Genomic DNA, 26,587 nt, shown 5'->3' on the forward strand with positions numbered 1-26,587 from the left:
CTTTACTTTTTGGTATCAGTATTACGAAAGATGCAAATGTTATCAACCATTATAATTTTGGCCACTCCTCTGCATGACCTGTTTAAGATGACTACCTTAAAGGCAAAAGGAAAGACAGGAAAAATTCAAAAGCAAGCCAGATTAATACACAGCCCGTGGATTCTTGCCAGTCTTAATTATTCTTTAGCATGTTCAGAGATGTTTCAAAGGCTTTCTACTTCACTCTCCATTTTCTCACTCTCCCACCTTGGGCATGCTTGCTCTGTAAGTGAGGTCCAATTCTGTATCTGGAATATCTGGTATGTGATTCATAGTCTTGGTCTCATGCATAAGTTTAAAAGAAAACTGAAATCATACATAACTATTCACAAGGTCAGAGAGTGCATCAGTTCGTAACAGGGAACAAAGTATTCCAACATTCCAAATATAGTACAAGCTTACACTAGGGAAAGGGAAATTCTAAAACTGAGGACAATTATTGTAAGTAATAGAATTACATTAAAACAGCATGCATATTAAACATGCCTAGACTATTTAGATGGAAGTCAACATCACCACAGAAGACGGCAAACTGTGGTGGTTGAAACACAACTACTCCACAAGCAGTGAAAATTGCATGTGTTAATTACATTGTCAATGTTGCAAACTCTTTATCTCACTTTCTGCTAAACGCTTGCTGTTCAGCCAGCTCCCTAGAAAACTGACATAATTAGAAGTACTCAGCACACGTGCTGTAAAGAGTTGTGTCAGTGTTACACATGTGGGATGACCTCTTTGAGTAAAACTAAGCACTTATCAGCTTTTGGATCAGCAAGGCACCCAAAGTGACCAACCAGTAAACTTCCAGGGACCAAAACTTGCAGCATTTTTCATATTTCTAGAAGAAATCCTGGAATCATTACAAACAGAAGAACCTACACCTTTTGAGTGTGAGTCTTTGATTTATGTTTTTGCTTCCTTGGAGACTTCATGTACCACAGATTTTTGCAATCATAAACATAGTATTAGAGAATGTTTTCAAAACAGCAGCCAACAGAAATATGACACAAAATACTTACACCAATATAAATGGCCCAGGATGTTATTTTCCCCAAAAGAATTAAAATAGATAAGAAGTTCTTTAAATATAAAAATACCTGAGTTTAATTGTTGTTTTTTTAAAGAGTATTACTTTTCTCTGTTAATAACATTTTGGCTAACCTAGAAAATCCCTGGTATGTAGGAATATGCACCGAAAATATGCCTGGTAGCACTATTTAAAACAACATAGTTTTACTCAAATTTTCTACTTCCAGTAATAAGGATGTGAAGAATAAAACTCAGAAATTGGGGGGGGGGGAGTTGTCTAAACACTTCCCTTTACGTTGAAAGGACACCGAAGGGCTGCGCACACCCAGCGCCCCCTCAGCGCTGAGGTGCCGTGGGGCTTCTGTGGAGGCGGGTGCGGCGGGCTGCAACGGGCAGCCAGACCCCACCAGCTCCCGCAAGGCACCCCGCGGCTGCGGGACCTGAGGTACCGCACCACCAGTGGAGGTTCTGGGGCATCGGCCAGGCACCCACCAGGGCCCTTGGCACAGGATTTACCTCAGCTACCCGTCTCGTCGGGGAGCGGGCCACGCTCCGTAGCGCGTTTGCCGCTGGCAGGCGGGCTGTGCGGCGGGCGCGGCTGTGCCGCCACAGGTGCGCGCACCGGCGCTGAGGCGCTGTGCGGGGAGAGGGAGGGCGCCCCCCGCGCGGGTCGGACCCGCGCCCCGTGCTGCAGTTTCCCGCCGCGCCCGCGGCCCCTCGCGCACCTGCCCGCGCCCCTCGCGCGGGTTGCGGGAGCGCCGCGCGCACTGTCCCGCCCGCCGTCACGCGGGGCCGGCAGCCGCCGCCGGTCCCCTGCGCGCAGCCAATGGGGGGCGGGCTGGGCGCGAGGGGAGCGGGGCCGCGCGCCGCCCGCCCGCCGCCGCGTGGCGCACCTGGCCGCGGAGCCCGGGAAGCGCCGGGGCCGCCGCGCAGGTCGGTGCCCGTGGGCGGGCTGCGGGGGGGGCGCTCGGCGGGGGGGTCCTGCCCCGGCGGGGGAGGGTCGGCGCCGCTTCCCGGGCGGTGCGGGCGTGCCCCGGGTGCGGGCTGGGCGGCAGGGCAGGGCAGGGCGGCGCGGCGGGGCGCGCAGGCTGCCGGCGGCTGCTGCGGCCGCGTCCTGAGGGGGATCCCCCGCGAACCCTGCGCGGATGTGACGACGGTACCCGCTGCCTCTCCTTCTTTAAATACTTTGCTCCTGCTGTGAGAGTTAAGGACTCCACACCGTTGGGAAGACTTTTAAATAGACGCGGCTCCTGTAAGTTAAATATTTATTCTCACAGCGAGCAGAGCCTTGAAACTTGAGTTCAACGAGCAGTTGGGCAAATAAACCGCTTTATTGACATAGGGCAGTCGGTCCGGAGACTCGGAGGCCAGCCCCGACAGCCGGTTGCATCCCGGTTCTCTCCCGTGGGAGTGAGGTGTACCTCCCCCCCCGCCTCCGGTCTGTAATTAGGAATTAATCCAGTGAAGAGGTGCGTGGGGGAAATAAGATAGTTAAAAGGATATTCAGCAAAGAACAGCTGGAAGACGCAGCTGGCCGTTAGGGGCTTCTTTACCCGTGCAGAGATAAGGGCAGTAAGGGTATGAGGTGATGTCAAGTGATCCCCGGTTTCATCGTCCAGCACTCATGTCGTGCTGCTGCAGAAAAGATACCTCCCCCTTGACACTCAGCAAAAAGATAAGGAATCACACCTCTCTGCGTATGATCATTTGTTCAGTCTTGTTTTGCATGAGGCAAAATAGGTTGTTAAGTATTAATTTGGTAGGTTGGTAACTGCGGATCTGACTGTATGTAGGTGAAGTGCAATATGTGCTTTTTAGAGATTTGCATGTACAACACGTATTTCCAGAGTCATAAAGGTCTTCTGCAATTTCACGTTTTTAATTGCAGGGTTGGGGCAGGAGGGGGTACAGTGAGGGGCACTTCTCTGTGGTTTTCTTGTTTGTTTTGTTTTGTTTTAAACAAATATGTAGACAGGTGTATGAAGAAGGGCTTCATTCTGAAACTTGTGTGGAATTGCGGGAAGAGGGGAGAGGAAAGAAGGCTGTATTTCAGCTTTCCAGGTTTATTGATTTACTTTGCTTGTGTTCCGGAGTTTGACTCGGATCTGCTGTATGAACTTACTAAAACCAATACATCTTTCATCTTCCTTGTATCTTCCTGATAAAGAAATGCTTGGAGTAGATCTCAGCATACCAGGAGGGTGAAAGGACAAACTGGGACAAGCCTAAATAAATATGGGTTGTTTTTAAATGATACAGATTTACCCTCCATTTGCTGATAGTTCCAGATGGAAGCAATTTTAAGGGCCCCTTTGAAGCTGAAGAACGCCCAGTGAAAGTCAGAGCAGAGGGAGAACTCAAACGAACCTTAGGTTTGTCTTCAGAACAAGTATAGCTTGGTACCAGAATATGAAGGGAAAATAATATGTAAAAACAACGTAATTTGTAACTGATAAAATAATGTCAAGTCCCTAGTAACAACGCTTAAACTGAGGGATAGCTCAAGACTGATCTCCATTGACTGATGATGTTTGTATCTGTTGTAGATACACATGACGTACCTGTAACTGTTTTCAACTAACGTTAGCATCACTTTTAAAAACTTAAATGCTTTTATTTACCTAAGCCAGGTAATAATCAAGTGTCTTGGCAAGTATCTATAGCAGTTTAACTGTCGTACATTTGGGACTCTGCCCCCTGTGGAAAGTGCAGAATTAAAGGGAGGGGACAGAAACTGAGATCTGCGTGGGTGAAGCATGGTAGGAATTGGGCTGGGAGCATTGTTCCCTGGTTCCATGTTTTCTTGCTGCTTTCATCTCCTGTCCCAGGAGGCTGAGGAATTGGAGGAATGGTGGCAGAGGGCACTGCTTGCTTCGTAGTGCTCCAGCAACCCCATCTATATAAGGGCTGTGCTAGAAGCCGAGAGGGCAGGAAGAAATAGAGATGGGATAATAAGCACTATCTTCCCATCACTCCTACTGTATCTGATCTCACTTAGCCTGTGTTGACGTGGTACCAGCAGTGTGGAAAAGTGATCAGGGGTGTGTGTGTGTGTAAACAAAGAGAGAATACATCAGTGCAGGCATAGACTAGAGAAGTGCTTTCTGGGGTTTTGACTCAATTTTCCCTGTTTTCTCTGTCACTTTTCTGTTACACTGAGTCTCTCTGTTACTCTAGACTGTCTGGCCAGGCTCTAAGGCAGCGTAATGTGTCTTAATGTGGTAGACTGTATTTAAATGGAGGATGGGAAGAGAACAGATGGAAAAGAGTAAGTGAAGACCTTAAGAATCACCTTCCCTGAATCCTTTGATAGAGTCAGCAAACAAGGGGGAAAGGCAGAGTGAGAATGTACTATAAGTGCAAAACATGGGAATATGAAAAAGAACAAAAAGATAGCCACATTTTTTTTTTTTCTCCATGTGCAGCTTTGCTTCTAGCCCTCATTTACCTAATCTGTTTCCTGTTTGCCTCTTTCCGGTCTCTCTCTCTTCAAAACAAACTCCCACAAAAACCTGTAAAGCACTTATCCCTAGACACTACTTTCACTCTTATTAGACTATTCAGGAAGAGACCAGAAACTTAGTTCACTTTCCCCACAGCTAGGGATTTGTTTCAGCCTTTCAGCTCAAACAAATGAGAGCCTTGACCTGGTAAGATTAGCAAAGAGCTATGCTCATACAGGTGACGCAGAGCCTCAGTGGGGCTTTGCTCGTTAGCAAAAAAACCTCCACCTTCCCTCCTCCCCTCAAAAAAGATATTTACAGGAATAGGATGAAACCATTTCCTTGCCTTAGATGTCCATAGTATGTTTCAAAGGATTTAGTGTTTATCAAAGAAAATAAATGATGCATTAGGAAATGTGTTTTGTGATAGTGATCAATCAGATGCAGATGTGTTATAATTCAACATACTGTTGAATTATAAAATTCAAAATCAAGGCTTTTCTGCATTTTCTAGAAATACCTAATAGTGTAGAAATAGTAAGGACTTTCAGAAGTCGCTCTTCTGTTAGTGAAATTGGCATCATTCAAATCTTTGGAGATGTTTATCATCTCAGTTTGCCACCGCATCTTCAGAGTTCAGTGAATTCAACTTATTAAGGTATAATCCTGAAGTTCTCATAAGCTGCTGAATAAAGTTTAGCCTGCAGTGCCTGCCCTTGACATGCTTGATCAGTTACCAGAGTTGAGTAGATGCATACAAAATTATTTCACTTCAGTAACTTGATCCCTCAAAATTTGGGAAGTTTAAGCCATGAACTATTTTTAGTTCTCTAAATTTTCCCCAGTTTGCTCTTGTCTGTTCTGTGCTATCAACTCACCTGTTACTTTGAAGAGCTGAAGACACAGAGACTCCCGCCTTTGGGTAATCTGTTCTTTAACTTTGTCTGAGCATCAGCTCTGAGGTGATAACATGTCTTTGATAAACTGTGACAGCTTGAATTTCTTCCTGCCACTCCTTTACAGCATTTTATAGTTGTTCTTCTTTTAAATAGGTGCACATTAAGCAACAAAATAAAGGTACTTTTTTTTTTTTTTTGTAGCTAGATGCCTCTGCTTATATGTTTTAGCACGTTTTTATTTCAAGTCTCTTGTGACCTTGTAACATTACAGTTGCCTCCTGTTTCCCTGCATCTTCATGTGTTTTATTTGCTATAAAACCATTTCCCAATAACACTTTGCTCTTCTTTGGCAATTCATTAATGCAAAGAACAAAGAAGTGAAATTATAAAGATAAATTCCTTTCTGAAAGAAACATATAAAGTAAATCCTGATGGCACTGTTGCCAGTCTAGGGCAGTTTGTGGGTTTTATATTTATACCGTGCATCTGCCAGGTTACAATGTAGTAGTTTAAAGGACTGTAAGTGTGACCTAGATTTTAAATTCTAATTTGATAACCTGTAAAGCAAGATTGTTAAGAATATTGTGTAGCTTACTAGTATTTCTGGAAGACCTGTAACCCAAAGCTGCTGAGGGGAGAGAACTGTATCTTTTCATACTGGAAATCAGTATCAAGGAGGAAAGATTTGGTGTCTTCACATGCATAAGACAGGACATTATTTCTCTACCAGATGATCAACAAACAAGCTGGGAGCCATTAGTGTTTTTCTCAACTGTATGTGATATATAAAATATATTCTTATCTTTATTTTATATCTACATCAAAATGTGAGTTCATCTGTTTAGATGAATTTTCCAGGTAAAACCTGAAGTAACTGGAGATGAAAGCTGAGAATTGAATACAGGGAATAATAGAGTGCTTTGTGGTTTAGAGAGGGGAAAAGGTAAGAAACCTGACAGTGACCAGATAGTATGTGGCAGACAACACATCTGGAATAGTAAATAATGGATCTGACTTCCAAAAGTTGCGATAACAGAGTGTGAACTGCTAATTGTATGAGAGATCTTTTGCATATCACCCAAGGACATGGTGCTAAGTTGATGATGGTTTTTTGAAGCAGATGTGAATTTGGAGAAAACAGATCAGCAGGCCTGATCCTGCTTTGGCAAAATCTTGAATTAGGCTGGATGAGTGAAATAAGATTGAATGCTCCAAGTCAACACATGCTGGATAGAAGAAAACAGACAAGTCCAAAGCCTGGCTTTATTACAAGTGTTGCTTATCAAATGCTGACTGTGAGTCTTGTTTTACTAGAGCAACGATGTAATGTGTATTAATATTCATAGAGAATGATTCACTTGTTGGTTATGTCTTTGTACCCTTTAAGATCAACAGATTGTATGCCAGTTAAAGTAATTATTAAAGATAAATTTAAGCTGCTGAATTCTAACCTGGGTTTCAAGCACTGACAGTATGGGAACTGCTGTTTTACTTTATTGTCTTCTGAAAACAAATGTGGTTGGTCTCCACATTCAGAGGTGACTTAGCTGGGGATGTCTTCCTGTTTCTGTCTGTACTGCTCGTACAAAGTCTTTTTGTTTTGTTTGTTTGCGCTATTTTCAACCCAAAGTTTATTTCAGAAGTCTTAGTTTGACAGGGGAAAGTATTTTCCACGTATCTCTTGAATATAGTGAATCACACTTTTTATTCCACTACAATACAGTGCAGATGGTAGCATCTGCTTTAATAACACATAATCAGAACATCTTATTCTAATGACATTGCAGTAAGATTTATGAATATGTTTCTGTGATGGTGATGAACTAATGCATGTAATCCAGTCAGCTCCCAAACAGAAGTATTTTGATGTTTCACTCCAGAAAAAACAGTTTATCTAGCAAAGACCTTGATGAGGTAAATCCAGTATTTTAAATAGGAAACCAGCACAAACCATCCTGGGAAGCAAAGTTTTTGCATTTCTCCAGGATGGTATTTGCTCTGTGCAGTATTGGACAGAAGATGTATTAAGATCTTCTTGCACAAGACTTCTCAGTCTTTTACTTAAAATGTTCTATCATTCTGTAGTTCATAATTAGATTTCTGTTAAATCATCTTTGTCCTATACATTCAGCACCTTGGTGACATTCCAGCCAATGTTAGCCTACATACTACTATAAATAAGCTCTTGGGAATTGGAAGTAGGTGATCCAAAGAGGTGCCTTCCGACCTCAGCTGTTCTGTGATAACACTCCTATATGCTTCATGAAACCCTTCTCATTAGGTTTAAGTGCAAGTCTTCACAATGGAATTAACAAAAGCTCTTACCTGAAATGTAGCATTAATTCCATTCTTTTTTTTTGATGTGGAAAACCTCTTTTTCAAGCTTTTATGCCCAACCTAAGGTATGAAGTTGTCCTTTGGATTATTTATGATTGTAACCTCTCTATATACTTTGTAGTGAGGGTACAACTGAGAAATCACATAAGCATGAATCTTCTTCAGTGGCCTTACCGTCAATTCCTAAACAGTTTCACTGACAGATTTATCATCACCCAGCAGACCAGGAGAAAAAATGGCAAAACAAGTGCCTGGATCTTGAGATGTGTTCAGGACATGCATTAACAACTTCAGAAACTGTGAGACTGTAGGAAATGTGCTAATAGCTTTAGCCCAGATATGTAGACATGGACCCCAGCTATCTTTGTTGACTGTCCATTACACCTACTTACTACTAAAAAAAAATTCAAACAACAAAACAAACAAAAAACCACTCCCCAAAACAAACAAAATAACCCTCCTCTAGCTGAATTTAAGGTACATTTATGCAATTGCTATGTAAGCATGTATACATATATAAGTAAAGCATTTATTGTAAGCTCTTTTGTGATATGTATGATACGTACTTTAATAATTGTTTCAAAAAGGGAAGAAGAACAAATCTTAAAATTCAGAGGCTAATTATATGGACCAGAAACACACTGGTTGTAAAATATCAACAAAAGTAGGATATATAATTCTTTTAAATAATGTGTTCATTTCATCTGAAAAAAAATCAAAAAGTCAAGTGAATAGTTTTCTTGAAAGTAGTCTTCTGTAATGAAAAGTATATATACAAAATATTCTAGTGTTAGTACAGATTATCTTAAACCTGAAAATCTCACTCATAAACATTATATATGATTAGTTAAATATTTCTTGAATTAAAATATCCTTCAGTGTAGGAAGCTGAATGTATCCATAGTAGTAATTTTACCTGAAACTGAAAAAAGCAGTTTATGGTCTTATCTGGCAGACTTCATGTGTACAAAATGAAAATCATATTAGAACCTTTCCTTACTAGAAGAAAGGAATTGTTATAACAAGCTTTTGTGCAAGAAAAGATCTGTTCTGGCCTGCTTTGCAGAACATACTGTAGTGTTGTGAAAAATACTTAAGTCTACGATTAGAATTAATTAATTAATTACCTACACATTATCCAGTGCATGCAACGTTTCATAATAGTTTTAGATTAGGCTAAGGATTAGAAAACTGTTGCAAGAATTGTGGTCCAAATCTGGTTTGCTTTGATTGTAGTCTCCATTTTAATTAGGAAATTTGGTAGCAAGCTCAGTTTCATTTGTAAGTTTTGAAGCCCAGCAGGTTCTTGTTTCATTTAAACTACTTGCAAAAGGACAGACTGTAGAAGAGTGCATTTTTTTTTAACATGGGGAGAGGAGTTTGCATACAGAGTAAATTATTTGGTACAAAGGGAATTCATGCTCTTGAATTAATATAGTTTCGATTCACCAGACATTTTGTTAGTTTTCTATGTAATCAAAGCTTCTGATTATCCAGGGACTAATTGTGAAGAATTGACTAGCAGCTGCTAAATTCCTTTGGAAACCCAGATTTGGGTACTTAGAAACAGAGGTTTGAAATTACTTGGGACTGAAAAACTACCATGCTAGGCAGCTTGCCAAGTTTGCCTAGCAGTATGTTTGTAAATATCATTTTACAGTGAATGTATTTTATTTGCTTTCCTTAACTAATAAAGTAAACAGTATTGTTTCTGTCACGCAGCAAACATACCCATATGCATAAGGACTAATAAAGAAGAAACAATTTCCTTGTGACAGAGCAGTGTTTCAGTGTTTAACATGATTGTATTTTTCTTTTCAAGTAGGAAAAGACTGGATATTTTTTTGAATTAGTAAAACTGTTTCAAATATTTCCACTGCAAGTTTTTGAGGACCACTGAAACACAGGGGACTAAATCACTCATATATATAATAGCAAATAAAATTTTACTTACAAATTTAGTATGAAATATAAAGATGTCATGATCACCAATACGGGAGCAGACTTTGATCCATTTTCTGAAATAAACTGAAGAAACTGACAGTGAATTCTGACTTCCTTTTCTCTCCTAAAACAGAAGTAAAACGATCAATTTCATCCAATGGACAGTCATTTGAATAGCTCAGTCTTTTTTCTGTTGTTTTTATTTTGATTTTTGTGCACTGTGACTTGGCCCGAAGTGCTAGAAAGTTCTGAGCTATTTTTCATACAGACAAATTAGCCAGTAGCTGTTGGGATTAGAGGACTTTGCAAGTCATTAGCCTGAAATAATTTCATTGTGTGATTGTTTTAATAAACAGGCCCAATAAAGGCATTGTTGTCAAACAGTAAAATACATGATTAAGTTATTACATCAGGAACCTTCATAGATTTATTCACAGTTGGACCAAATATGAGTAGTAAGCCTTTCAAACAGTTCTGAAAAGCTGCCAAGTCTTAACATGAAATACTCTGAAGTAAAGCAGGATGCGTAAAAGCCTGCATCCCCTCAGGTGACATTGCTGTTTGGGACTGTGACGCTGTGCTTTAGGACTTCTGGCCTTGCTATAAAGACATTCAGGCCCTTTAAAGTAATATGAGAATTCTGTTTCATTTGTCTGCTATGTCAGGGCAAAGGTGTCTAATCCATTTATTTCAGAGCCAGCAAAAGTTGACTAACTTTATATATTGCTTCAGGTACCATTATACTCTAGCACTGGCAGTAACAACTGTAATTTTTCTGTTTGTTTCAATCAGATGGAAGAATTTTTGTTTGGACTGGAAGTAACACAGTAGTACAAATTTTAGGGCTACAGTTTTATTTTTTGGCAAATACTTCTGAGTCATTTTTCACGTTCAGGTAGTTAATTAAAATACTTACCTGGAAATAAATCTAGAGAAATCCTATGTATGTTCATTATAATGGTTTAACTTCTATATTTTTCATACCCTAAAAGTAAAGGGAGTTCACTATTAAAAGAGAACAAAAGTGATCCTGTATACATACCCAACTGATGAATTATGCTGACAGCATCCTGAACATCAGATGTAAATGTGTGTATAAAAAACAGAAGAATACTGAGTTTATGAATGGGTCTATTTCTAGATCTAGTTCTTGCATTCAGTTTCTGTTAAGAAAGACGTTTTTTAATTTGCAAAACTTCCAAAAGCTTTTTGGATTAAGTGTCCTAGCAAACCTGTAAGCCAAAATGACTAACCTGGAATATGGTAGCTTTGGAGGCTCATACATGGAACCAGTTTTAATGAGCAGTTAATCACTTCCTGGAAATTATGTATACTTTTTAAGTTTTGCAAATTGGAATAGACATTCTGATACATGGAACTGTGGCTGTTCATTTTCTTCTCTTAGTCCTACATATCATGCATATTCTATAAGGAGATACTTAAATTGAACTTACCCTTGATAACATGCTTTGACACTGCAACTTGTTCATTTTACGTTTGTATTGAACTGAGAATAAATGCCTTGAGATGGTTGGCAGACACAGCGTGATGGGCTTTGTGGTTGGTGAGAACCTGTGAATGCCTAGCACGGTTGATAATAAAAGGTGCTACATACAACAGTAGACTTCCAGGATCTCTGTTGTATCCTGGGCCATCAGATCTATCTACTTAATGGAAGCAGCATAGTGGGCACTGCAGAACTCTTTTGTAAGCCTACAAAAAGTAGGCTTGCAAATGCTCAAAACTGGGTATAGTTACCTGAAACTTACTTGTTTCAGTTGTGGTAGCATGCATAGATGAATGTGAAGTAGAAAAGCTGAGCGCTTGGGTGGGTTTTCAGTGTGGTGATTCTGTTAAGATCCTTTGCTAGGTAAATATTTTTCCTGTGAGCTCCTCCACAGAACGGGTCATTGAGGAGACATATGTATCTAGTCATATGTTCATTATGGGCTGCTTCGGTTTCCCTCTAATGTCAGGTTCTGGTTTCAGTGGGTGCCTAATCTGTCCCTAGTCTTCTTGGTATTCATTGTTTTTCCAATACTGGAAAAAAGAATAAAAGATGTCATTTTTTTCTTGCCACCTGTGATGTTTCTTCAGCTGGGATATATTACAAGTTTCTCTCACCTATGTGAATCTTAAAAATATTAAAAGTTGCTTTTGGATATCAAGCTACTGTTGTGTCTGTCTTGCAACATTGCCTCCCTGTATAATGCTTTTTTCTCATTATTAGAAAATTCTGTTAATCCACTAAGCGTGGAAAATAAATATGATAGGAAAATATATCATTCTCTGATTTAGAAATCAGTTGTGGCGCAATGTTTGATAGAGCTACTTCCTTACTTGTTGGCCAGTTCTGCAAGGAGTAAAATGTCCCATATTCTAAATAATGGAGGAGCAAAATCAACAAAACGTATCATTTTAGATCAGGATTTAACTCGCCATGGAGAATTTTTGCCTCTTAGTTATACCTATCCTTTAGGCAGAGAAAGAGAAAAACCTTGAAGACAGCTTTTTCCAAAAATATTTTCGTTGATCTTCAGGAAGCCATCAATATAAGAATGGTATTTTTTTTATATATAAGCATGGGCATTAACTGACACAGCTGTTAAAATTTGTTTTCATTGATGTGATGAGTAATGTGGGATATGGTGCTTTTTATAGTGATCCATTTGTTGTTCCTGGTTTAATGCTTTTAATCCAAGCAGATTAGTTATGTTTCTAGCAGAAGTATATTTTTCCTTTCTTTTTCACACACACTTCCCTCAAAATAGGTACTGGAGGTTAAATTTATACAGAAGTACTTGATACTGTCAGTTCCTGTTAGTGTGAATTCAGCTTGTTAGTTGTGTTCACAGATGCAGGGTGGGTCATATTAGATCAGCCTAGCAATGTTTCCAGTTATTTATAAATTGCTGCACCAAATGTTTAAAAGAGGGAACAATACTAATATGAAATTAAATTTTACAAAGTCAAAAAACCTGTCCTCTCAGTATTTGTTTTTAAGCCTTATGTCTAATGCTGAGTTTAGACTTCACAAAAGTCTTCATATCACATTAATATCAAGTTAAGGCAAATTCAGGACAGAGCTGTATAACCTGAGTAACCCAAGAGTAGGTCATTTCATAATGAGAAATAATCTTAAGAAATATCTTTTAATTTTGTCTGTGTTGGACTGTTCCTCTATGTAGTCTAACCTGTGTAGTTCTAAAAACTAAGCCAGTTGGCTGAAGAGTTTTTGCTTTTTGTTGGCAAAGCAGCTGATTTTTACAAAGATCCTTTGTGTATATCATGGAACCAAAGAAAATGGACACTGAGCAGATTTGAAAATGGACCTCCTTACATTTCTTTGAGATACCAAATCTTCTGGCCCTGTGTTAGCACTGGCCTCTTTCAATCAAACATCTGTGTTTTCAGACTGATACTCCAAATGGTACCTGCGTAAGTTAATGCAAAATCTTTTGTTTCACAGTGCTCATAAATACTTCAAGTATGTGTATATATATATATGTATACACACACACACGCTACTATATACTCGTATATACTATTAGTATCCCTAGTGGGATTTGTATACATGTACTTAGTAGATTAATAAAGTTATTAGTTGTGCTTGTTCTGCTGAGTTTGTTCTGTAACAGTATAATGGGCAAGAACAATGATTTCCATTTAAAAAACTTCCTGAAATGCAGAAAAGTGAACAAAAATTGAACACTAGAATTTTCTGTAAGGGACTGGTGTGATCCAGTAGGTTGTCATGGCCAGGCTGAGAAGCCTTTTTTTCAGAGGGATTTGAAAGAGCCTGGGAACTATTTATGAACCATAAGAAATGTTATTCCTAATTCACAAGTTTTAAAGAATGTTTTTTCCAGCAGTATAGTTTGTCTAAATTTTTAGGATTTTTACAGAGGATAATTTTGTATACTTCTGTTAATCATATATACCTAATCTCTCATTCTGTCAAGGTCTTGTCTTCCGTTGTACTCTAGGGCAAAGAGTTCATTGGTGCATGAATGCTGTGTTTACTTTTATTACCATTTCTCACCTTTCAATTTACTAGAGCATGAATTTACTTTCACAGGGTCATTCGTTGTATCATTTCGCAGCTTGTTTTTAAGCTCTTGCATGTTTTTGCTGGTTTGGTTGTGGTTGGTTGTTTGGTTTGTTGTTTTTTTTTTTTGGAGGGGGGGGAGCAGGGCAGGGGGTGGGGGGAAGGGATGCAGTTTCCCAGGCGTTAGATGTTAACCTTCATGGAAGAAAATTTGAAGCTGTGACCTTGAGGCCAGTGAATAACTCGGATTAGAAGGGAAAGAAAAAACATATTTTATTTTGAATGTCAGAATTTTGGGGGTCTAACTCTTCTTAACTGTAATACCTTTATAACTAAATCTGAATTTTGTATCCCATTCATCTTTGCATTTATTTTAAGACCAGCAATGTTCTCATTTTGTTTCGGAAACTTTCAAGTATTCTACCAGGTAATGCTTTATTAAGTTGAAGTTTAAATTCAAAGCTTTTATTCATTGCGGTTTTTTGTAATTTTAACTAGCTAGAAATTGAAACTAGTTAGAAGACAGCTGAACTAAAATAATTAGAGTGGGTTTTTTTCAGTTAATACAATAGTAAATAATGAATGGCATTTTGGTTTTAAAACTTACAAGTTTGGAAGCTACATTTCCCTTTATACTCTGTATAACAGAAAACTTAAAATATCTGATAACAATTTAAAATTTAAGTTATGAAGTGCTTTTTTACACTTTTATGAACAATGTTTAAAACAACACTGAAGGAGTGGAGGGTTTTGTACAGTTGATAGAACTGCTATACCAGGGAGCTGAAGAAACCTCACTTTGCACATGCCATTCTGTCAGCTTCAGCTTTGTAATATAAGGATGAGACTTTGTAAAAACATGAGTCAGGAAATTTGGTTATGGTACCAATAGCAACTGTAACTTAATACCCATGAGTCCTGTGGAGGAGTTACTATGAGGTGATTTGTGTTCCTAAAGCATCATAAATTATCAGTCAGATCATTTACCATATTTTTTAAGTACTTACTTTTTCCTTCCCTCTCCCTTCCCCCAAAACTGAAATTCAGACTTGTGTTAGCAAACTTAATGGGTTTATTTTTGAAAACAGATGTTTGGCTTTGACTTTGCTCCATCATAATGCATTAAATTTAACTACATTCAGTTCCCTTCATATTTTAAATCAAATTATTTAGTATAATATGTTTAAAAGCAGCATAGCTCTTACTGCTTGTCACACTAACTTTTAGCAGCCGCACACAAACATGGTGGTTTTACAGTGCCAGAGTAATACTCAGCCGCTTGCATAAGTTAGTTTAGCTTGTTTAGTTAATGAGCTTAGTTAGCTCATTTTCATCATAGAAGTGTTGTACTAGTACTGTGCTTCACCTAAGGATGTCCCATCACATAAGGACTCCCAGCTACCAGGTCTGCCATCAACCTGAAATAGTTCAGTATCAGGTCTTTGTTCAGTTTTGACTGATCTGTATTTCTCTATAGAGCTTCCTCCTCCCCCGTAGTGTGGACCCTTTACGGCTTCTAGCTGAGAATAAATATATTTTTAAATTCCTATTCTAGTTATTCTTTTAAACACCACCACCACCACGCCCATAGTCTAGTTTTCATTTATTACATAAAGGTAATCAATGAACAAAGGACTCTATTTACTATCTTCTGTCTATTCCAATGAAGTATATGAAGGGGAAATAGAGCAAGTAGTGCCTGTATTAACAAATAAATCAAATTTAAGCTGTAATCTGATGAATAGGATTTTTGGCTGGATAGTTCTGGAGGATGCTGTATAAGTAGTGTACCTTAGGCAGTCATTCTAGTGATCATCGGAAATTCTTCTGTTCCCAGCAGCTGTGGACGGTTATTTAGAACTAAGGATTAACTTAATTAGAGAGGTATGCCAGGTTCTAAAAGGCCAGGATCCAAATATGTATTTGTAGCTTTTGCATGTGATGGTGTCATGAGAACTTCGGAGCCAGGTTGGAGATGAATCAGCAGCTGCGTTCCTGTGGGGTGACAGGATACAATACAGCTTGTGGCCGGGGGAGAAGCAAGGTGGGAAATGTCAGGGGTGGAAATTGTGCACATTTGTTCATACCAGCTCAAAAGTTTTCTTGCAGCTGAAGAAAGTGTGGAGGACTTCTGAGGCTTACCTAAGCCACTTGATATTTCATTGTACCATTAAGTACAAAACAATGTGATACTTTAATTTGAATCTTTAAACAGTTTACAAACTTGTATTTATTAATTCCAGAAAAAAAGGTGGTGGTAGTTATTTATTAGCTGTGACTTCTAAATGTATGAGGAATCTGTAGGCCACCCAAAGCATTGATATTAAGGCGAGATGTGGATTTCAAGAGTTCTTGTCAAAAACCACACCCCTCTCCTTAGCTGATAAGGTTGGCAACCTCATTATTACAAGCAACCTTGGAAAAACATCTGACTTACGAGTTGCCTGAATGTTCACTTTCTTATCTCTGGACAGCTGCTGGTTCAAGGCATCATGAAAGATTCAAATTTAATTAAGGTTTTTCATAATTCTGAAGAACATCTTGCTCATAGTGAATATGTCTATTAACTATTATGTTCTTTTTGGACACAGTAAGCTATAGTTTTGCATACAGAAAGTAGGTTAAGAAATTTGCAAGGGATATTGGCTCTAAGTACAGTAGTTCTACCAGAGATTTTTCATTTTATTTAAAATGCAAATCTTAGATTGGGATATAGGGTAAAGCTAGCTGAGCAAAATAAATCTGAGGCATTCCGACCAGTTTGCTCTGTCTGCACTTCCTGGAAGATCTTATTACTTAGGTAATTATAATAAGCAGGGTTGCAATATCTTTATCTGTGGGCTGGGCTCTAAATTAGTATGGGTGTGTGGCTTAGAAGGGATGTTAATAATTTAGACTTGCGTCTGCTTAACAGTAAAACGTTGGCTATTAATAGTGAGCAATTTTTAGTGATCAGGCAAAAAAGTAAATTATTTTCTTCTTAGGGACCTGGAAAGGTGAGTAGATTGTTGTTTTTATTTTGCTGGTATATAAATTAATCTAATAAATCCTGAAGGTTAGAATTTACTAACATCAAATTTTGTACTGTAATGTTAGAAATAGTTTTTGTTCAGTCTTTACCAAAGCTGAAAAAACTTATTTTTCAAAATACATGTATATTTTTATATAGGTAGATAAGTCATGATGTTACGCATTTGTTGATACCATTCAGGAATGAAAACTGTATAAGGAGCTGCAACTAAAATACCAACAAATAGATGGATCCGGTTTGAGGCACTCGACATGCCTTGGGATTGATACAGGTGTCTTGTTATTTAATAATAATAAAAAAAAATCCACAATTGCAGATCGTTCTATAGAACTAGATCAGAAATAGCAACTGAAAGCATATGAGATCTAACAAGCTATTTTCATAATACTGCTTAGAGCAGGCAAACTGTAAGAAGGGAGTGTCTGGGAAAGTAAGACTTGCCTGAAGCACAAGCAACAGGTCTGTCTAGAAAAAGATGTCAAGCAAGTAATACTACATTATTGCTCTGGAGCGAAGAACGTTGCTTTTATTAATAAATCGTTTCATCAGCAGGTTTTACTCTATCTTAATGCATTTACGTAGCAAATACACTGTGGATACAGGTGAGAAAACATGCAGAGTGTGGAGGCTGGGAGGAGATTCTAGAAAGACTTCGTTCAGGTGGTGCTTTTCAGCAGAACTTTGTGGTTTGTGCCAAGGTCTTGATTGAAGGTTTTTCTATAAGTAAAATTTCGAGTTTGTAATGTAATGTATCAGCATTTTCTGTAACTTTTTTACTGCAGATGGTCAAATACTATATGTGATGTTTAGAAAGAATGGTAGTCCTGTGTTTCTTGTTAATAAGAGCTGTGTATTGCTGTAGCCACTTAAAGCATGCAGAGCAGCAGCTGGCAGCACAAGTAAGAGCATGCAGTGCAATCTAGCAAGAGAAACTCTGTGCTGTTTTTAGTATGTTTCACTATTTTTCTCCCTTTTAATTTTGAGCCACTTTAATGTCCTGATTGACCAACACAGCTGGTGGCCATAGATTTCTGGGGGAGTGGCCGCTGGCCACATCTGCCAAAGGAGCAAGGTAGCCTAGGTGTCTCTTCGGTACCTGTTTACTGTAGGTGGGTTTCCTTTCTCTCAAATAGTTATTGCCTGTGTTATGGTTACTTTGAACTAGGGGAAATATTGCAAGGAAAGAGGCTCATTGCAGTTGAGAATCAGGTATCTCTAAACTACTTAGTGAATCTACTAAGTTACAGATAAATGTGACAACAGAAAATGGAAATCTACCAAAACCAACAAGCTGATGCAAGGGACTAGAGGGAGCGTCTGTAAAGTTCACATGTGTAAGCGTTCTGAAATTTTAGGTTTATATCAGCTGACTTAATGACTTTCCACATTATTCTGAGCATAATTCTTGTTATTTCCCATACTATTACATCAAATATTTGGGTCAGATGCATTTTGGTGAAATTCAGTTACATTTAGTATTGTTCATGCATAAATTACTGTTTTGACAAAAATGGAGAGGCCAAACCCAACCATTCAGTTAGATTAATCTTTGCCTTGGGTGACACTAAAGATTTTTCTTTTGTTTTCTGAGATTGCATTCTGATATTGCTCTTCAGATCAATTTGATCTGGAGTTAAATAATGGTTTACCCATTATGACAAGCTATAAATGGCAGAGCTGGAATTAGAACGTAGTAGTTTCTGACTCTTATTCCTACATCTGTCCCTCTAGATAGTGGTGTTATATACATTGACTAGAATGGACATAGGATACACACCTTATTGATAATACAGAGATTATTAATAAATTAGCTTTCTCTGTGTATATTTCACCAGCACCATGGAGAAAAGCCCACATCTCTGGATTCTTAGTGTGTAATAGAAGCAAATAATTTTGACTTGTTAGTAAAAATTTTCCATTGCACTGGACTATTACTGAGATTGAACATTTCTTATGATGCAGTAATTTGGACTGAGCCTTAAGTGTGTTTTTAGGTTGTTTTTTTTTCTCCTGATGGTCCCTCTGAAACAAAAAATGAGTAAACTTTTATTTTAAAGCTGACTTTATCTTCTGGCTGCTGATTCTACGTTCTAGTGTTTAGGCAGCCTCCAACTAAGAGAGTAAATGTGGGTGGTTTAGCTGTCGGTCATGCAGTTGGTCATGGTGGCCAATGTTGGATGACCATAGTACAATAATATCTTTGTCTATGTAAGTTGTTGTTACAGATTACTGTAATATTTATTTAAATTCAAATTAATTGAATTCTTAACATAGGTAAATGCATGATAAATACAGATTAGTGACATTTCAGTGGCATTGGAATAATCAGCCACACAAACATGAACATTGCCAATACACTTTATCTACAGCCTCCACCATTTGAAGGATACCTCTAGCCATTGTCAGACAAGTATCTTTTGTGCTGCTTAGAAATCTGTTAAAATTGAACCAGTTTGAATCACAGATTTTAAAACTTGCTGTATCAGAAGACTGAATGTCAGAACACTGAATTGCAGCTTTCATGGAAGAGAAATCAAAATTCTGTGACCTTTTTTAAAGGCTTTTTCAGTGTTTTGAGTTGTATGTTAGAGCACTGCAAATATTATGCAAAAGTACAACCCCTGTACATTGCTGTGTGGGCACTGGTTTCATGCTTCAGCAATGAATGATGTGCAAAAGGGCCAAAGGGGCTTATGTCAGAGAGATTTTCTCACTGGCAGTGAAATGGACAGCGTAGATTCTTTTCCCCTTTCAAATGTAATCTGTTGACAATAGTGACTTGACTAAGAGTCCAGCAACATGAACTCACAAGTGGAGACTAATTTTGGAACATTTTGTTTGTTGTCCTTAACGCCAGATGGGAATATGGATGTCTTTAATCCAGGTTTAGAGTGGCAGCAGTAACTGCATATTTGGGGCATTTTAGTTACTGGAACTGAAAGAACTGTATTTTCAGTGTCATGAAAGAAGTGGTAGAAAGTTTGTATGGTGGTATAGAAAGGAGGAGTAAAACTGAATTCAGAACTGTCTTTACTCCCAAGGCAGCAATCGAAAAGCAGAGCTCTTACAGAATTCTGCTTATAGGTTAAGCATGTTTTTCACGATGTGTTCATTCCTTTATTGAAACCTAGTCAATCGTCTTTTTCCCCACAGTGCAAAAGGTTGAAACACACTGAACTTTGAATCTAGGAAACCATTGTTAAGGTTGAGGGGTAGGAGAATGTCAAGCTTCCAGTATTTGAGATTGTTTGGTTTTGTTTCCATCTGCATTTCCTTGTTTTAGTAAAATATGTTTAAATAAATAAATACATAATGGATGAAAAACCTCAGAAATCCCAAATCATCTATCAAGAATAGGAACAATTTTGTTAGTTTTCATATTATTAGGCTGTATTTTTGCTAGTGTGGACTTTTGCTTCTGTAGCTTAATTTATAATATAACAGTGACATTTTTCTATAAGGTCTGATTTAGTGTAATACATGTGGTTTCATCTGTCTTTTCAGCAGAAAGAGTAAAGGTCTGAAGAAATCACAGATGATGGCTTCTGATGCTAGTCATATGCTGGAAGCAGCTTTGGAGCAGATGGATGACATCATTGCAGGTATAATAATGATTTATTTTTCACCAAACATTTTTGAGATTAACTTTTTCTCTCCTCCAATTTTCATATTTGTTTGAGGGGTTTTTTTACTTTTTAATTATTATTCTGAATTTTTCAAGTTCTCTGTGACATGCAGATTTCTCTGGTTCAACAGTTAAATGAAGGAAATTTAAAGTAAAATAAAGGAAGAAAACCCACAATTCCACCTTAGCCATGCATACTGAAGTGAAAGATTTACTTTACTGTAATGCTACATGGTAGTTTAAACACACCCTAATTAATGTGGTAACATTCCATATTGTATGTGTTAAGTTTTTTATATCAGTGTGTCTTTGAAAATTTTTCACCTAGGCTTCCAGTTAGCTGGATAGTATATATCTGTATTTTACGTGCACACAGAGAGAGATAGATATAAATATATATATATAAAAATACACATAATTTTCTTTATTTATTATGTATATTTTTTAAAATACCTTAGTTATTAATCTTCACAGCCTAATAAGTTAGAATGAGTATCTTTCTCTTGACATTTATATCCAGGAGTGGAGCTATGAATTTCTTTTTACATAGCTGTCCACTAGAAAGGCATATGATGTGAGACAGAATTTAAAGTCTTTTGGTGTTCTCATGATAAGGCAATTAAAAACTTTTCTCTCAACATTACAGTATCCAAGAAGAGAAGTTGATTTCTGTGGTTAGGACGCGGTAGCCTTGGGGTTTGTGTTCACACACCATTCAGTATGAGCTCCTAAAAGAAGTATCTGGGTAGGGCCATGATCTCACCTGTGCACAATAGCAAAGCATTCCCTAAAGCTTTATAAATTTAAATAGTGACACCCATGCTGTGCCTTCTTTTTTTTTTCCCAAGTGATGAAGAAGATGACATCAGCCTCTTGTTGCTACAGTTGTGCTTCTTCCTGCTCTTTTTCCTGCTCTGCTAGTAAAACTTTATATCCAGAGACCAATGTGGAGCTTCAAATATTACCATCAGACTAGCCGTGATTAGGCAGGAGGTCATTGTCCAGGATTTTTAGTTTAAGCAATCTCTAGATTATTTTTTTCCTCATCCACATGTGAGTGTTCGCTTTATTCTAAATGTACAAACTTTAACAGACTGCCAAGATACACAGAAGTGTAAATGTGAATATGTGATAGATATAACTCCAACAATAACTCTTCACACCAACAGAACAAGTTCCAGGCAAACAGAAAAATTTAGATATGTATTTCCTTCTCTTCTTTTTCTGAATGCAAATCCTTATTCGAACCAGATTTTAACCAATAGGAGTTAATTGCTTTTTTATTTTTTTACCTCTTACAAAACACGTAAACAAATAGTCAGGGAAGCATTGGACTTCCCTCAGATATGTAAAGAGAGAAGAAAAGCAAGTCACAAACCATAATCCATAAACTAGGGAACTGAAATAATTTCTTAGCCATTGCAAAACTTGGGTTATGATCCTGGCTAGTGCTATAAAATAACAAAAGTAATATAGAAGCCCATGTCCCTTTAATAATGCTATAGAATCTGCGCTCATGGATTACCTGCATACATAAGGAAATTTTAACTCAGTGTCTCTGTTCTGTGATGATTTTACATAGCCCAGCACACATTGTTGATATCATGGATTCACTGATGATTCCATTCTTCAGAAAGATTAAGAGAAAGGAAACCAGACATATTCTATTTAAACTGATTTTCAGATTAGACAGTAATTTTCTTCCAGGAGTTGTCAGAGCTTTGTGGTATGTCATAGGATTTAATCTGCTTCAGTCTTTTCTGTTAATAATATCATGCTTCCAACATATCTCAAATTGTCCAGGATCTCCTCTTATGAGCAATAAAAGACATGTATTCAACAAACAGATCTATCACTTTGCTTATCTGAGCACTGCTGTGTTTTGTTTAGAAAAAAATCCAGTTTTACTTGAAGATGCCATTTCATATTCCCTTCTGAAAAGTTTTGCAGACTTACAGGCTGTATGGTTTTTCCACTGAGAGGATAACATTGCTACTCAGTAACATTTCCATGAATGGAAGATCTGAAAAATGGTTGTCGTGAGGCTAGTTCTGGGTAGGACAATAGTTGGTTAGTGTTGGGTATTTTTTCCAAGGTATGGAAAGATAGCCTTGTAGTATTTGGCATAACTGATTATATGGCGAAGTATGACTGCCTAAGAAAATAACGTATTCTAGTTTCATGGTAGAAAAATAATTGAGGTCAGAAGCTGGGGTTGACTTTTGTTTGTTTGTTTTTAATATTCTTTTCCTTTTCCCCACTCCTTTTTCGGATTGTTGGTGTCCATAGTGTTTTAGGGCTTAATCTTGATAAATAAAGAATAGAATAAAATTGTTCCAGGCTTCCAAACAGCATGGCTTTACCTCCCTCACTTAGTTGCCGTGATGGTGGAGACAGTGATAGTGAGAAGTGAAGCAAATGATGAAAGACTTACTCTGTGTGAAGCAGCACGTTCCACGTCCCTTTCACAGCTGTTTTGTAGTGGTGTTGGTGCTCTAAAACAGAAAGGTTCAGGCAGGTTTGTTTCCACAGTGCACGGGTAGGTCATGAGCAAAATGGCAACCTCTTCAAGAGACTTGACTTTATGACTTCACACTACTTAGATTTTTAAGTTTCATGCCCACTGATATTTATTATAATAGAGAAAACAGGCTTATATAAAGATATCTAATGGGAAAAGAATATTCCCAGACAATGCATCTGTCAGGTCTCCATCAATGTTAACGGAATACTTCTCATATGATTTCAGATTTGTGTCTACCTGTACCAATTTAAAAAATCATATTGATTTATCCCTTTACTTATTTTTAGTTATAACATAAAGTAAAAGCTCAACTGCCTGAGAAAATTGTTTATCTTATTTATATATTTATTTGTTATTTTCCATTACTATAAATAGACATTTTTAAGACATTAAGTCCGTTTTGGTTGTTCTCCTCTAGCCAGTTTTCTGTGTGTTCCAGAACTGTTTATTGAATATTCTGGTATGATTGAAGGACCAAATATATCTGCTGGAGCCTATACTTGGATACAGTTGTTAACCCAATTTTTCTTCTCAAATTGAGGAACATAGTAATTATTCGAGTTTGATTCTCTCTAATTCAATCCAGTAAGCTTCTGCATGCAGTTTGGGCAAGGACTGGAAAACAAGAATATTCTCTTGGCCTGTATGGCAAGAGGACAAATAAGGTAGGAAGCTCCTTCAGAAGGAGGACTGGGGTACTATCATGAAACAAACCAGGACTGAAAGTCTTCCAACTGCAAATTTGTATGTGCCATAATATGCAAGTATTGAAGAAATCCTTTGTGCAAATGCAACTGCTTTTAGACTGGAAACACCAAAAAATCAAATGTTCACAGCTTGTGCTATTTTCGCAGTATCCAGATTCCGTGGGTATCTCTAGGCAGTACTGGATTTGAGACCAAGGCTAAACTTCACGACTGTTGGAAACTTATGTAGCTGATGAAAAAGATGATTCCTTTGGAATGAAGCCTGAGTAGATGCTAGGAGAGCTATGCACTTCTCTTAGCCTCAGAAACCTTTGCTTTAGGCACAAAATGAGCATTAATTGCTATTTTAGAGAAGTGAGAAGTTGAGAGACGTGTAACTTGCAGTAGTTAATTTTTGAACCTTGAGTAGATGTGTACATATATGTATACAAAACCTGTTTAATGAGAAAGCAGTCCTGATTTCTCTTACTAGCTGTAGTTATTATTAAAATACTACATTGTGGTCTTTTCCGGTAGGGTAAGAACTGGGCATTCAAACAAATACTACAAATATGTACAGATTTGCAGTCCTTCCTTAACTCCAAATGTTAACATAGCTCATACATGATTCTGATTAATCCAAGTAAAAAGTCTCGCTGCAGATTGTGCAACTCAGTGCAATACAAAATGTATTAAGTCTTTAGCGTGCATGAGGGTAGGATTATGAAGCAAGATTAACAAATTGAATTTCATTGGGCTTGATCAAATTTGACAGATAGGTCAGTGTTCCCAAGTCTTTTATGCTTCAGTACATCTGTACTGATAACCCACCCTCATAGCTGTATAAATTAGGCATGCTAAATGATTAGCCTTATTTCACTAAAATAGCAAAAAGGGCTAATGCAATTGTCAATGAGCATGACTTATCCATTAGTTAGAATGATTTGAACTCACAGAGGCTTTCTTTAGAGAAAGCGCCCATATGTCAGATCTGTGTATGCATTCTTTATTTGAGGTGTGCATGACTGGCATTGCTTCCCTCTGAGGTTTGACCAAGTCATTACTTTCCCTTATATTCAGCTTGTACCCCATTTATTAAAATTTGTTGCTTTATAGGAGGATAGATTTTGATTATTTTTTCTTTGCAATATATCCTAATGAGTTAAAATATTTTTTATTTTACTTTTATATCAAACTGTTTCTCTATTTCAGCAGTCTAGAAATCCATCGTTTCCTTATGTCAATAATTACCATAACCGCAGGATCTAAAAACTCCTGTCACAATATTCCAGTCTGCTGCAGCTCCAGAGTCTTTTCAAATTCACCAAGTAACCAGTGTAATTACTGAGCTTCCTTTTAACCAGAGCTCCTGCAATTATTGCTTACTGAAAAATAATGAGAAAGTTAAATGTGTTATCACATGGCTGTGTACATGTTTCAGTAACAGTACCGAAAGATTAAAAAATATAAATAATAAAAAAGTTTGTCAAGAGGTTTTCCAAGAAGTATGCATGTTTAAATTCCCTTCTCTTGAAGTGGCAGAATGCCTGTGTTCAGCTGTGTGCTACAAACGCAACTGCTTCCCACACCCTTGTTGAAAAAAAGGCCTTTAGAGGAAATTAAGAGTTGAACAAGATTTTAATTCAAGTTTAATATATTTTCCTCATGGGATCTATTTGCCAGAATTTGAAGGAGGACCTGTTTGGGGGTGGGTGGGTGGGAGGGTTCCTTTCGTTTTGTTTTTTTTCCTTTCATTTATTGTTCTGCCCCATCATCATTTTACTATGAAAACTATTTAGAGTTGAAGTTCCAAAGCTATGCTGTGTTCTTGGATGTGTTAGATCACTAAGTCACCTCTAGTTGAGTGATTAGAACTTGGATTAAAAATGCAGGAGTGGACAAAAAATACTAACACTCTCATTTGAACCCCTTTAGATGAATTTTTAGGTTTTGCAGAATATGGTTTTCACTGAGTTCCTAGATAAGTAATAAAAACCCAAAATACTTCCTAGTGACCTTATCCTTTACCCATGAATAGTCATATATGTCATCATAGGATTCATTCAGAATGTAAGAACTAGTCTATCTTTGTGACTTAAAGTGCTGTGAGACAACTGTTCTGCTTCATAAGGGATTGAAATTGTCCAGACCAGACAGAGAGCACTTAATCCTATTTTTTGTGGTGTGTGTGTTGCGGGTGGGTGGGTGGGTTTTATTTGAAATACACTCTGGTGACATGCAGCTGATGGGCAGTATGAGCTTCTTGTGATTGTGTAGAATGACTAGAGAATAGCTTCTATTTTTTCTTTAAGATTTGTATACTTCCAGATGGCTTGATATTTTTATCACTGACATCCTATTCAAGGTTCACAGTATTCTGAAATTCAGTATTTAGTTTCTATAGTAAAGGTGTATAACTTTTTAATACAGACATCTTTGTAGAATTTCATTTTAGAGCACTGAACTGACACAGACTGTAGTTGAACTAATGATGAGAGAAACAGAATAATTTAAATAATGAGCAATTTCTTTCATTATAGATCAGAGTAATTGAACAGCAACAGCTGCAGTGGTTTTCTCGTATGTTCTAAAAATCTTGTAGTTGTGTTAATAGGCTGTGCTTCAGTTATTAGTGTATTTCCTTTTTATTTGCTGCTCTTTTTCAATCAGTAATTTAGGCTTTTTTCTGAACCAAAGAAATATATGTACAACACTTGTTTATCTTGCTACTGCTATGCCTAATTAAGGGGAGCATTTGTGCAGTTGTACTGTACAAGATGGTATAGTGGCTTTTTGAAACCATTAGCTAGGGCATGTTTATACATAGATCTTATAGAAATAGAGATAATAAAAATGAAAATAAATAATAAATTACTTGAAGTCAGGTCTCTGATAGAGAAATATATAACTTCCTGCCATAACAGTTCCAGAAAATTATGTATTAAGAATATTGGGGGGGATGGGGGGGGGGGATAAAAATGG

The 26,587-nt window shown here is 37.6% G+C and overlaps 1 protein-coding gene across 3 annotated transcripts in view; it reads left to right on the top strand.

The window, feature by feature from the left end:
* Nucleotides 1–2,181: 2,181 nt before the first annotated feature.
* PPFIBP2 (PPFIA binding protein 2) overlaps nt 2,182–26,587 on the top strand; it is a 102,985-nt gene continuing 78,579 nt past the window's right edge. For 2 of the 3 annotated variants that reach the window (XM_027810364.2, XM_027810366.2), the window contains exons 1-2: nt 2,182–2,320; nt 20,275–20,372. In XM_027810364.2, coding sequence (XP_027666165.1) covers nt 20,306–20,372 — 67 coding nt within the window. In that variant the 5' untranslated portion in view covers nt 2,182–2,320; nt 20,275–20,305. The remainder of the gene's footprint in view (nt 2,321–20,274; nt 20,373–26,587) is intronic. The other variant, XM_027810367.2, reaches the window with a different exon arrangement.

The sequence above is a fragment of the Falco cherrug genome, chromosome 10 (assembly GCF_023634085.1).
Source record: "Falco cherrug isolate bFalChe1 chromosome 10, bFalChe1.pri, whole genome shotgun sequence".
Taxonomy (NCBI): Eukaryota; Metazoa; Chordata; class Aves; order Falconiformes; family Falconidae; genus Falco; species Falco cherrug.